This window comes from Salmo trutta, chromosome 23 (assembly GCF_901001165.1).
Source record: "Salmo trutta chromosome 23, fSalTru1.1, whole genome shotgun sequence".
Lineage (NCBI taxonomy): Eukaryota > Metazoa > Chordata > Actinopteri > Salmoniformes > Salmonidae > Salmo > Salmo trutta.
In genome coordinates, this window is record NC_042979.1 from 11719097 (window position 1) to 11732721 (window position 13625).

A 13625-nucleotide genomic window follows, 5' to 3' on the forward strand; every position below is an offset into this window, starting at 1 on the left:
AATGAGTGTTTCCCCACAAACAAGTTTTTACTGACAGAAATACTCTTCAGCATCCCTGCCCACCCTCTGACAATCTCGCAGGTGAAGAAGGTGGATGTGGAGGTCCTGGGCTGGCGTGGTTAAACATGGTCTGCGATTGTGAGGCCGGTTGGCTGTACTGCCAAATTGTCTAAAACTACATTGGAGGCAGCTTATGGTAGAGAAATTAACATTCAATTCTCTGGTGGACATTCCTGCAGTCAGCATTCCAATTGCACATTCCCTCAACTTGAGACATGTGGCATTGTGTTGTATGACAAAAACTGCACATTTTAGAGTGCTCTATTGTTCCCAGCACAAGGTGCAACTGTGTAATGATCATGTTCAATCAGCATCTTGATATGCCACATCTGTCAACTGCCTGGATTGTCTTGACAAAAGGTTAAAATGCTCACTAACTGGGATGTAATCAAATTTGTGCACAACATTTGAGAGAAATAAGCTTTTTGTACATATAGAACATTTCTGGATGTTTTATTTCAGCTTATGAAACATGGGAGCAACACTTTACATGTTGCGTAAATGTTTTTGTTCAGTGTAGTCTCATGACCTGGCACCATAAGGAGCATAGACAGTCATTTCAGATGTAGAACTAGAGCCACAGAAAGTAGCCCAAAGTTCCCATGGCAGAATTCACAACACAATAAGGATTTAGACATCGCTCCCTTCTGCATATTAATCTTACACAATGTGGGATTCATAACTAAAACCATCCCTCTTAGCTCCCAGGCATTTTCCAAATGACCCCTTGATGAACACTGGAAGCAAATATTTTAGTATTTTGCCGTTTCAGGCCCAGGCCCAGGCACTGTTTTCTTGTTTTGTCAAAGTTTAGGTGAAGACCCTCGAGGCCCTGACCTGTTGAGCAATACAATGCTTTCGGGTTTTGATCTTAGTGCATTACATTTTTCATGTTCTACTCCCACTCCCCAACACAATCAGTATTTGAAGCCAAGCAGCTCAAAAGATCTAGAAAAATATATAAAATCAGCCAAATGGAATTCGTTATTTTATTTTTTTCAGAATTTGTCCACCAACACCATAAATATCAACATTTTTTCCAATAGTAATTGGCACGGTCTGAGAAACTCCCAAAATATAAATGTATATATAAAATAATGATGGCAGCACATCCAGGTATTATAACACGACATTCCGTAAGAAATTGTATTTTACATGGGCTCGCTCTGTCCCTCAGTTTTGAATTATGTAGCAATGGGTGGAGAGGATTGATTTGGGTAGTGTTTGGCAACGATAAATGCCCAAGGCAAAGTCAGAAACTCACAGCTGCCTAGACGGTCTCTTAAGCAAACTCAAAACTTGTGAAAGTAACAACCCATAATGGAGCAAGACGAATAATTGAATAACGCCAGGCTGCTGTAAGTAATTGTATCGTGAAAAAAAGTTGCAAATACTGCATAATTACACTCATTTCCGCTGGCCCGGTAAGCTTTTGAAGATATTGGATAAATCAAATGGAGACAAAAAGCTAAATAAAACCCAAATGTAACTAATACAGCCAACACCAATGCAAAAGTAAAGAACACATTTGTAAATATAGCCTAAATATATTCAAAACTCCAAAAAGCTACAAGGGGAGGATGTGATAGTCTCATCAAGTTCACAGGTCCTAATAATGCATCAGCCTGTCCTCCCTGCTTCCTTCATAGATCACTGCTGTTGAGAGTCCACTGTGAGCTCAGTAAGGATGGTTGGCCGGTCAGTTTTCAAGGAGAACAGTCCGGAGCTGGTCCTCCTCGTTCATGGTGATTGTTGCTATGGCACCGTCGTTGAACTCAAAAGAAGTCCCGCCGTCTACCACCATGCACGCGTCCCAGCACCGCGAGCGCACACACACCCTGAAGAGCAAAACCCAAACGATTAAAAAAATAATAATAAAATGGGATCTTGTACCTCACTGCAAGACAAGAAGAATGGGCAATGTGCCTTCAGAAAGTATGCATACCCCTTGACTAATTCCACATTTTCTTGTGTTACAGCATGAATTCAAAATGGATTAAATTATTTCCCCCACCCATCTACACACAATACCCCATAATGACAAAGTGAAAATATGTATCTTTGAGTATTTATTGAAAATGAAATACAGAAATCTAATTTACATTACTGGGAGTATTCACACACCCAAGTCAATACATGTTAGAATCACCTTTGGCAGCGATTACAGCTGTCAGTCTTTCTGGGTAAGTCAGAGTGTTCCACACCTAGATTGTATGTCATTTGCAAAAAAAACATTTTTTTTTATTCTTCAAGCTATGTCAAGTTGGTTGTTGATCATTACTACAGCCATTTTCAAATCTTGCCATAGATTCAAGCCGATTTAAGAGTCAAAACTGTAACTACGCCATTCAGGAACATTCAGTGTCATCTGGGTAAGCAACTCCAGTGTACATTCGTGGCCAAAAGTTTTGAGAATGACAAATATTAATTTCCACAAAGTTTGCTGTTTCAGTGTCTTCAGATATTTTTGTCAGATGTTACTATGGAATACTAAAGTATAATTACAAGCATTTCATAAGTGTCAAAGGCTTTTACCTTTGCAATCCGCCCTGGCATGCTGTCAATTAACTTCTGGGCCACATACTGACTGATGGCAGCCCATTCTTGCATAATCAATGCTTGGAGTTTGTCAGAATGTGGGTTGTTTGTTTGTCCACCCGCCTCTTGAGAATTGACCACAAGTTCTCAATGGGATTAAGGTCTGGGGAGTTTCCTGGCCATGGACCCAAAATATCGATGTTTTGTTCCCCGATCCACTTAGTTATCACTTCTGCCTTATGGCAAGGTGCTCCATCGTGTTGGAAAAGGCATTGTTCGTCACCAAACTGTTTCTGGATGGTTGGGAGAATTTGCTCTCGGAGGATGTGTTGGTACCATTCTTTATTCATGGCTGTGTTCTTAGGCAAAATTGTGAGTGAGCCCACTCCATTGGCTGAGAAGCAACCCCACACATGAATGGTCTCAGGATGCTTTACTGTTGGAATGACACAGGACTGATGGTAGCGCTCACCTTGTCTTCTCCGGACAAGCTTTTTTCCGGATGCCCCAAACAATCGGAAAGGGGATTCAGAGAAAATTACTTTACCCCAGGCCTCAGCAGTCCGATCCCTGTACCTTTTGCAGAATATCAGTCTGTCCCTGATGTTTCTCCTAGAGAGAAGTGGCTTCTTTGCTGCCCTTCTTGACACCAGGCCATCCTCCAAAAGTCTTCGCCTCACTGTGTGTGCAGATGCACTCACACCTGCCTGCTGCCATTCCTGAGCAAGCTCTGTACTAGTGGTGCCCCGATCCCGCAGCTGAATCAACTTTAGGAGACAGTCCTGGCGCTTGATGGACTTTCTTGGGCGCCCTAAAGCCTTCTTAACAACATTTGAACCGCTCTCCTTGAAGTTCTTGATGATCCGATAAATGGTTGATTTAGGTGCAATCTTGCTGGCAGCAATATCCTTGCCTGTGAAGCCCTTTTTGTGCAAAGCAATGATGACTGCACATGTTTCCTTGCAGGTAACCATGGTTGACAGAAGAGGAACAATGATTCCAAGCACCACCCTCCTTTTGAAGCTTCCAGTCTGTTATTCAAACTCAATCAGCATGACAGAGTGATCTCCAGCCTTGTCCACACTCACACTTGTGTTAATGAGAGAATCACTGACATGTCAGCTGGTGCTTTTGTGGCAGGGCTGAAATGCAGTAGAAATGTTTTTGGGGATATTCAGTTCATTTGCATGGCAAAGAGGGACTTTGCAATTAATTGCAATTCATCTGATCACTCTTCATAACATTCTGGAGTATATGCAAATTGCCATCATACAAACTGAGGCAGCAGACTTTGTGAAAATTAATATTTGTGTCATTCTCAAAACTTTTGGCCACGACTATATATTTGGCCTTGTGTTTTAGGTTATTGTCCTGCTAAAAAGGTGAATTTGTCTCCCAGTCTGTATTTCGGACAAAGTTCATTTCTTTGCCACATTTTTTTGCAGTTTTACTTTAGTGCCTTATTGCAAACAGGATGCATGTTTTGGAATATTTGTATTCTGTACAGGCTTCCTTTTCACTCTGTCATTTATCTTAGTATTGTGGAGTAACATTGTTGATCCATCCTCAGTTTTGTCCTACCACAGCCATAAAACTCGAACTGTTTTAAAGTCACCATTGGTCACATTCCGTCAGTAGAGGATGCCTGGTTATTTTTTTTTTTAAATGCCTTCCTCACCATCTTAAATAAGCATGCCCCATTCAAGAAATGTAGAACCAAGAACAGATATAGCCCTTGGTTCTCTCCAGACCTGACTGCCCTTAACCAACACAAAAACATCCTGTGGCGTTCTGCATTAGCATCGAACAGCCCCTGTGATATGCAACTTTTCAGGGAAGTTAGAAACCAATATACACAGGCAGTTAGAAAAGCCAAGGCTAGCTTTTTCAAGCAGAAATTTGCTTCCTGCGACACAAACTCAAAAAAGTTCTGGGACACTAAAGTCCATGGAGAATAAGAGCACCTCCTCCCAGCTGCCCACTGCACTGAGGATAGGAAACTGTCACCTCTGGTAAATCCACTATAATTGAGAATTACAATAAGCATTTTTCTACGGCTGGCCATGCTTTCCACCTGGCTACCCCTACCGCGGTCAACAGCACTGCACCCCCCACAGCTGCTCGCCCAAGCCTTCCCCATTTCTCCTTCTCACAAATCCATTCAGCTGATGTTCTGAAAGAGCTGCAAAATCTGGACCCCTACAAATCAGCCGGGCTAGACAATCTGAACCCTTTCTTTCTAAAATTCTGCCGAAATTGTTGCAACCCCCATTACTAGCCTGTTCAACCTCTTTCGTGTCGTCTGAGATTCCCAAAGATTGGAAAGCAGCTGCGGTCATCCCCCTCTTTAAAGGGAGGGACACTCTTGACCCAAACTGCTACAGACCTACATCTATCCTACCCTGCCTTTCTAAGGTCTTCGAAAGCCAAGTCAACAAACAGATTACCGACCATTTCAAATCCCACCGCACCTTCCCTGCTATGCAATCTGGTTTCAGAGCTGGTCATGGGTGCACCTCAGCCACTCTCAAGGTCCTAAACGATATCGTAACCGCCATCGATAAGAAACAATACTGTGCTGCCGTATTCATTGACCTGGCCAAGGCTTTCGACTCTGTCAATCACCACATCCTCATCAGCAGACTCAATAGCCTTGGTTTCTCAAATGATTGCCTCGCCTGGTTCACCAACTACTTCTCTGATAGAGTTCAATGTGTCAAATCGGATGGCCTGTTGTCCGGGCCTCTGGCAGTCTCTATGGGGGTGCCATATGGTTCAATTCTTGGGCCAACTCTTTTCTCTGTATACATCAATGATGTCGCTCTTGCTGCTGGAGTCTCTGATCCACCTCTACACAGACGACACCATTCTGTGTACTTCTGGCCCTTCTTTGGACACTGTATTAACAACCCTCCATACGAGCTTCAATGCCATACAACTCTCATTCCGTGGCCTCCAACTGCTCTTAAATACAAGTAAAACTAAATGCATGCTCTTCAACAGATCGCTGCCTGACCCTGTCCGCCCGTCCAGCATCACTACTCTGGACAGTTCTGACTTAGAATATGTGGACAACTACAAATACCTAGGTGTCTGGTTAGACTGTAAACTCTCCTTCCAGACTCACATCAAACATCTCCAATCCAAAGTTAAATCTAGAATTGGCTTCCTATTTCGCAACAAAGCATCCTTCACTCATGCTGCCAAACATACCCTCGTAAAACTGACCATCCTACCGATCCTCGACGATGTCATTTACAAAATAGCCTCCAATACCCTACTCAATAAACTGGATGCAGTCCATCACAGTGCCATCCATTTTTTCACCAAAGCCCCATATACTACCCACCACTGCGACCTGTACGCTCTCGTTGGCTGGCCCTCGCTTCATACTTGTCGCCAAACCCACTGGCTCCAGGTCATCTACAAGACCCTGCTAGGTAAAGTCCCCCCTCATCTCCGTTCACTGGTCACCATAGCAGCACCCACCTGTAGCACGCGCTCCAGCAGGTATATCTCTCTGGTCACCCCCAAAGACAATTCCTCCTTTGGTCGTCTTTCCTTCCAGTTCTCTGCTGTCAACGACTGGAACGAACTGCAAAAATCTCTGAAGCTGGAGACTCATATCTTCCTCACTAGCTTTAAGCACCAGCTGTCAGAGCAGCTCACAGATCACTGCACCTGTACATAGCCCATCTATAATTTAGCCCATACAACTATTTAGCTCCTTTGCACTTTCTTCCACTTCTTCCAGTGTTTTACTTGCTATATTGTATTTACTTTGCCACCATGGCCTTTTTTGCCTTTACCTCCCTTATCTCACCTCATTTGCTCACATTGTATATAGACTTATTTTTCTACTGTATGTTTGTTTTACTCCATGTGTAACTGTGTTGTTCTTATGTGTCGAACTGCTTTGCTTTATCTTGGCCAGGTCGCAATTGTAAATGAGAACTTGTTCTCAACTTGCCTACCTGGTTAAATAATGGTTGAATAAAAAAAACATGTTGAAATCACCGAGCGGTTTCCTTCCTCTCCGACAACTGAGTTAGGAAAAACGTGTGTCTTTGTAGTGACAGGGTGTATTGATACTGCATCCAAAGTGTAATTAATCATTTAAAGATAATTGTATGGGTGGGGTACAGAGATGAGGTGGTCATTCTAAACACTATTACTGCACAAAGAGTCCATGCAACTTATTATGCGACTTGTTCAGAAACTTATTTCTGAACTTCTTTAGGCTTGCCATAACAAAAGGTGTTGAATACTTACTGACTCAAAACATTAATGTTTCATTTTCAATTCATTATTAAAAGTAAAAACTGTGTAGGCCAGTGTCGCAAAATCTCAATTTAATCCTATTTTAAATTCAGGCTGTAACAACATAATGTGGAAAAAGTCAAGGGGTGTGAATACTAAGGCACTGTAGATAGAACAGACCTGTTGGCAAAGCCTCTTTGGCGACTGCTGGAGAATACTCTGTTGACGATGGGCTCTCTGATGCTGAAGATCATTCTGCCTTCCTCCGGACCAAACACCAGAGACGTGTTGTATTCATCAGTCACTGGCAAAATAAAGACATTGTGTAATTCATGCATACACATTTTTCTTGAGCATTCATCCATCCACACATTCAGCTGTACATCTTTTGGAACTCACCCTTTTCAATCAATTCCTGACTCAGTGGAATATCAAGACCCATTTGTGCCTTTCCTGGGAAGATAGAGGACTCAATCACTGTCATGACATTATCAGTGTAGTAAACAGGTTCTCTCCAAATCATTGATTGTCTCAAATTTCCATCTGTAATTCTATTTACACACAGATTTAAGAACACCAATAATCATGTGGATTTGTGTTTTCAGAAAGGTAGGCGTCCACATACCTATTCTTAAGACTTCTCCCACAGCCTGTTCAACCAGTTTGTTAATATTGTAAGACCTGTGAACACACACCAGAACGAGTCTCATGAAACAAACATTCTACTAAAAGCTGTGCTGTCAGTTAAATCATAATTTTTCCTGATTGAGATTTTTTTTTTTAAACTAGCATGAACAAGAAGTAGCATTCAAAGTGGACTTCCAGGACCACTAATTGGCAAACACCAACATACGTAAAAAACAAAAATAAAAAAATGTGTTGGAGTTTAGTGTACCAGGCTTTAGATCCAGTCCCAGTGCAGATGCTAAGGCCAGAGCTCTTCTGCTTCTCCCACGGTCCATCGTCCACAGAGATCTCATAGTAGGAAGCCCTATGGAGCGAGAGGGTGAGATGAGGTTTGAAGGATTTATACTTCACCCTGTGAGTGACGGACAGAGATCCACCAATGAGTGCATGGGGAAATGGGTGGAGGTGGTAGTATTTTTATTTAATTTAACTAGGCAAGTCAGTTAAGAACAAATTATTATTTACAATGACGGCCTACCAAGTAGTGCAGAGGAGGATTAATGAAGGGAGAAACACAGAGACAAGCAGCAAAACAGGCATTCATGTTTGGGGGGTCAAGATGCCATGGTTTGGTTTGATGACAAGCGTACCTGGAGGAGAGAGATTCCCCAATGAAGATCTCATTCAGTCCTCTGACAGGGAGTAGGTAGGGCTTGGATAGGCTGCAAGCCTCGCCTGTATCAAATAAACAGCTGATTGAATAGAGGAACTGGTAGAAAAGAGCTTTTTGACAAATCACATGAAAATAATTGTGTGAATTAATACCAGAACAAAAACGACAGACCAGAAGACATGTTAATCATTCAAGACAGTGCCCCCTCCATTTAATACGTTTTTGATTATTCCCCAAGGGCCCAGACAGACAGACAATGGACTGAGCCAGGTACACATAGGAGGCAGAGGGGCCGTACTGCTCCGGGCCTCCATGAGGGTGATGCGGTGGGCCTGGTTGTGTTGCTCCAGACTGAGCTGCTGTTCATGTAGGTCCACTGGGGTCGGGTTGATCCCTGTGCCCTCCAGGTGTAGACGGATCCTCTGCCGCCACTGCCACCTGCAGGACGTATGGGGGGGGGGGGGGGGTTGAGAGGGAATGGGAAGGAAATTAATCAGTGGAGTTAAGTAATAGTGTGTTGTAGGCAGGGAGAGGAACATATGGAAAAAGAAGAGGGGGTGGTGAAACATGCCATGATATTATTAGGCATTACTGTTCCTGGAATCAGAAACTCATGTCTTACAGTTCAGCAACATCAAAGGGCAGTGTACTAAGACCAGGAATGCTGAAAAGAACTGGGGAAGTGTGGCAAAAAGATCTGAGTATTCTTCCCGAGTAAACATAGCTTTCCTAACAACAGTATTCTAGCCAGGGAAGTGAAACACCCACCTGAACTGACCACGGCGGAGTTTTTGTAGTGCCTCAGGGAAGGCATGCGTGTAACGCACAGGCAGGCACAGGTGTCCCTCTGACCTTCATGCAAAGCAAAAAAAGACACCTTTAATAGGAGCACTTTCCCCCCTCAAACTAGATAAAGCAATTTCCCCCCCTCTCATGCCATTTATCAAAATGTTGAAATTCACCACAGGGAATTCCCCAACCCACCACTTTATTTTCGTTAACCCCTTTTGTTATGAGTTCTTACCTTTCAGGGTCAGTGTTAACCCCAAGAACAGGTTGGTCTTTATTGAAAACCTTACTGGCGACAAGTAGCATAGTCCCATCCCCTAACAAAAGGAACAGGAGGGGGTCAGAGCTAATGACAGCAAGGTTTCTGGGTGAAATAGGCCTATTCATGGGTTGAGCTGACCCGTTGTATTCTCTGAGCACCGACTTACAATTTAATTGGGATTTTTTTGTACCACTGCGGGAAAGTGACCATGTAAATTATCAGCTACTTTTCTCAAACTCTTAAAAAAGGGAGAAAACGTACCCCCTGCAGAGATAATAGCATCTGCCCATCGCACTGTTTCTTCATCATATTGCCCTCTCTTCACCACACGCACCTCCATCCCCTCTTTCCTAGAGGGAACAGAAAGACAAAGGTTAGGGTCGTGGTCACTTTACAACTTCATGACTGCTTGTATACAGTAAATCACAACAGTATCCTTGAATAGAAACTCATCATCTTACTGTAGACTCTCCACAATGTGTTCCACATTGCGGGTATGGATGTTGTGTCTCTCCAGAAGCCCAAGGTAGCTGGAGCCCTTCAATGCAAGCTGTAACAAGCACAAAAACTCAAGAGTATCGCAATTTTAAATCACAGCAAAGATATTTCAATCAGGCTCTGGTGAGGATTATTATACAACAGAGAGGAATCTGACATCCTGCAAGATAAATATTTGTCCATCACCAGCAAAGATCTATGGGATCACCAAGTCTCTGTCTGAACTGAAAGGAAAACTAGTGTGTGCCGATGCCTAGTTGTTCAGGGGGTGTTTTACCGTCAAAGATGAACACATTTAGAAAATAAATGAGTTTGAGAGCAAGTACCAGTGGTGGAAAAAGTACCCAATTGTCATACTTGAGTAAAAGTAAAGATGCCTTAACAGAAAATTACTCCAGTAAACATCACCCAGTAAAATAATACTTGAGTAAGAGTCTAAAAGTAATTCGTTTTAAATATACTTAAGTATCAAAAGTAAATGTAATTGCTAAAATATGTCAAAAGTATAAATAATACAAGATTCCTTATATTAAGTAAACAAGACGTCACCTTTAAAATTTTTTTTAAAAATAATGGATAGCCAGGGGCACACTCAGACAATTTACAAAGGAAGCATGTGTTTAGTGAATCCGCCACTTCAGAAGCAGTAGGGATGTTCTGTTGATAAGTGCGTGAATTGGACCATTATCCAGTCCTACTAAGCATTCAAAATGTAACGGTGTCAGGGAAAATGTATGGAGTAAAACGTATAGAATTTCCTCTAGGAATGTAGTTAAGTAAAAGTTCAAAAATCAAAAATATATAAATAGTAAAGTACAAATACCCACCAAAACAACTTAAGTAGTACTTAAGTATTTTTACACCACTGGCAAGTACCATAGTATTACATTCTTTCCCCATTACTTACCAGCTGTTTTAAGTCCTCTTCTGAGAGCTCTGAAAAGCGATATCTTTGCTGCTCGAATTCATATCTTGTCATCTTTGTCACCACAGCAACTTTCGCAGGGTTGAAACCACTTTCAGCCTGTGATGCAATATTTCGTATCCCCATCTGGATGTGAAGGAGGCGATCTGAGCTCCTATTTAAAATAGTGACAGCTCGATTCCCAAGGCACAGAAAGTTTATAAAGGCTCGGTAAGTCATTATTGTAAAATGTTTAAAAAATGTAAAAAGACAAATGTTATTCGTTGTTGGTCCCCTTTAATGTGGTCGTTGGTCAATTCGGCGGTAACCCAATGTCGGTAACGTAAGCTTGAGCTTCCTCCCAGCTGTTTGACTTGGGTCCATTCATTCATATACACTAAACTCGTTGAATCCAGATGCTGCGAGACCACTCTCACCAAGCGTAGTTCTGAATTGACAAAGCACGACCTAGCAAGCTTAGCAAGTCAGCTGCTGTAGAAGCTTAAAAACAAAAATCACCTTATCGATAGCCAGCGCTCTGTTTCACTTTCACGAGCAAGCAAGCAAGGCAGCTAGCGACTTTTGTTTTGGCTAACTACAGTAACCTTTGCCAGATAACTATGTAATGGGAGCAAAGAAGGTCACGAGCACTCTGATCCAGCTAGATAGAGCGGTCTAGCTGACGATAGCTAGCTTCCAATCGGTCAAATCACAACGTAAACCCGTCCCCAGCGAGCTCAACACACCACACAGGTCAGCTCAAAACACAGCAACACAACGTTACATAGCTAGCTAGCTAACCTTCCTCAAACTAAGTTCCTTGCTAACGACCCCCTCTACATGTACCTTTCACCTTTTTTTGTATCCTGCAAACATCCGTTTGATCATACTTATTTACTCTAAGCAGCTCCAAGAAACTAAATACATGCAGCTATTTGAGACTCAGATGACTTCTAGAACAGTACCCAGTTCCTACGACACCATCTTTGATGCACGTAACGCACGCACGTTTGAAAGCGCTCGCAGGCTTTTTTTATTACGTACAACGTGCTTTTCGTGGGTAGAGCCGGAGCATTGTTCTCTGAATAGAATGGTGCTTCTTATTATTGTACCTCATTGCCAGTGCTATCAGTCCTATTTTGTTCGACATTATGATTAACGATGTGTTTTCCAATGTAGGTAGGGGTATTGGAGCTTCGCTATATGCTGATGGTGGCGCTATTTGGAGGGTGGAAGGAAACTCGTGATCAAATCTATTCATCTTGAAAAATGGTCGATTGACTGGGGTTTTAAGTTGTCAGTGGCGAAGTCTTGTATGTTCTTCTCGAAGAACGAAATCGCCGATAATATACAGTTGTTTCTGTATGGGCAGCCCATGGGGAGGGTTTCTAAGCACCAACATTTGGGTCTATGGTTCAATGAGAAATATACAGTTGCAAGAAAAACTCTGAACCCCTTGGAAATACCTGGATTTCTACATAAATTGGTCATTAAATTTGATCTGATCTTCATCTAAGTCACAACAATAGACAAACAGTGTGCTTGAACTAATAACACATTTTTCTTGTCTATAATGAATGCATCATGTAAACATTCACAGTGTAGGTTGGAAAAAGTATGTGAAACCCTAGGCTAATCACTTCTCCAAAACCTAATTGGAGTCAGGAGTCAACTAACCGGGAGTCCAAACAATGAGATGAGATTGGAGATGTTGGTTAGAGCTGCATTGCCCAATAAAAAAATCAAAAAATTTGAGTTTGCTATTCACAAAACGCATTGCCTGATGTGAACCATGCCTCAAACAAAAGAGTTCTCAGAAGACCTAAGATTAAGAATTGTTGACTTGCATAAAGCTGGAAAGGGTTACAAAATATCTCTAAAAGCCTTGATGTTCATCAGTCCACAGTAAGACAAATTGTCTATAAATGCTCAATGAGGTTAAGAAGAACCCTGTAGTGTCATCTGAAGACTTACAGAAATCTCTGGAACATGCTAACATCTGTTGACGGGTCTATGATATGTAAAAGACTAAACAAGAATGGTGTTCATGGGAAGACACCACAGAAGCCACTGCTGTCCAAAAAAAAAAAAATTGCTGCACATCTGAAGTCTGCAAAAGTGCACCTGCATGTTCCACAGCGCTACTGGCAAAATATTCTGTGGACAGATTAAACTACAGTTGAGTTGTTTGGAAAGAACACAATACTGTGTGGAGAAAAAAAAAGGCACAGCACACCAACATCAAAACCTCATCCCAACTGTAAACTATGGTGGAGGGAGCATCATGGTTTGGGGCTGCCTCAGGGCTTGGACAGCTTGCTATATACGAAAAAATTAATTCCAAAGTTTAATCAAGACATTTTTCAGGAGAATGTCAGGCTATCTGTCCACCAACTAAAGCTCAACAGAAGTTGGGTGATGCAACAGGACAATGACCCAAAACACAGATGTAAATCAACAACCGAATGGCTTCAACAGAAGAAAATACACCTTCTGGAGTGGCCCAGTCAGATTCCTGACCTCAACCTGATTGAGATGCTGTGCCATGACCTCGAGAGCAGTTCACACCAGACATCCCAAGAATATTTCTGAACTGAAACAGTTTTGCAAAGAGGAATGGTCCAAAATTACTCCAGACTGTTGTGAAAGTCAGGTTCACAACTACAGAAAACATTTGGTTAAGGTTATTTCTGCCAAAGGAGGGTCAACCAGTTATTAAATCCAAGGGTTCACATACTTTTTCCACCATGCACTGTGAATGTTTACACGGTGTGTTCAATAAAGACATGAAAAAGTATAATTGTGTGTTACTAGTTTAAGCAGACTGTCTATTGTTGTGACTCGATGAAAGTCAGATCAAATTTTATTACCAATTTTATGCAGAAATCCAGGTATTTCCAAAGGGTACTTTTCCTTGCCCCTGTACATCGAAAGGTCATGTCATAAATGTTGACAAAGTGTAAAAAGGTGGTGAATCTGTCCCTTGACACAATCCTGTCTCGGCGCTCTACGGA

At 42.1% G+C, this 13625-nt stretch overlaps 1 protein-coding gene across 4 annotated transcripts; it reads right to left on the minus strand.

The window, feature by feature from the left end:
* Positions 1-1035: 1035 nt before the first annotated feature.
* nadk2 (NAD kinase 2, mitochondrial) lies at positions 1036-11690 on the minus strand. 4 transcript variants are annotated; one of them, XM_029708954.1, is made up of 12 exons: positions 10615-11690; positions 9671-9759; positions 9471-9559; positions 9183-9264; positions 8927-9010; positions 8433-8596; positions 8136-8220; positions 7754-7897; positions 7484-7539; positions 7258-7311; positions 7039-7162; positions 1036-1898 (listed from the first exon to the last, which is right to left on the minus strand). In XM_029708954.1, exons 1-12 carry the CDS (start codon positions 10849-10851, stop codon positions 1760-1762), a joined length of 1347 nt encoding a protein of 448 aa, XP_029564814.1. In that variant the 5' UTR covers positions 10852-11690; the 3' UTR covers positions 1036-1759. The 4 variants fall into 4 exon arrangements, with proteins under 4 accessions (XP_029564814.1, XP_029564815.1, XP_029564816.1 ...); XM_029708955.1 differs by having other exon boundaries at positions 8457-8596; positions 10615-11686; XM_029708956.1 differs by having other exon boundaries at positions 7754-7849; positions 10615-11676.
* Positions 11691-13625: the final 1935 nt, after the last annotated feature.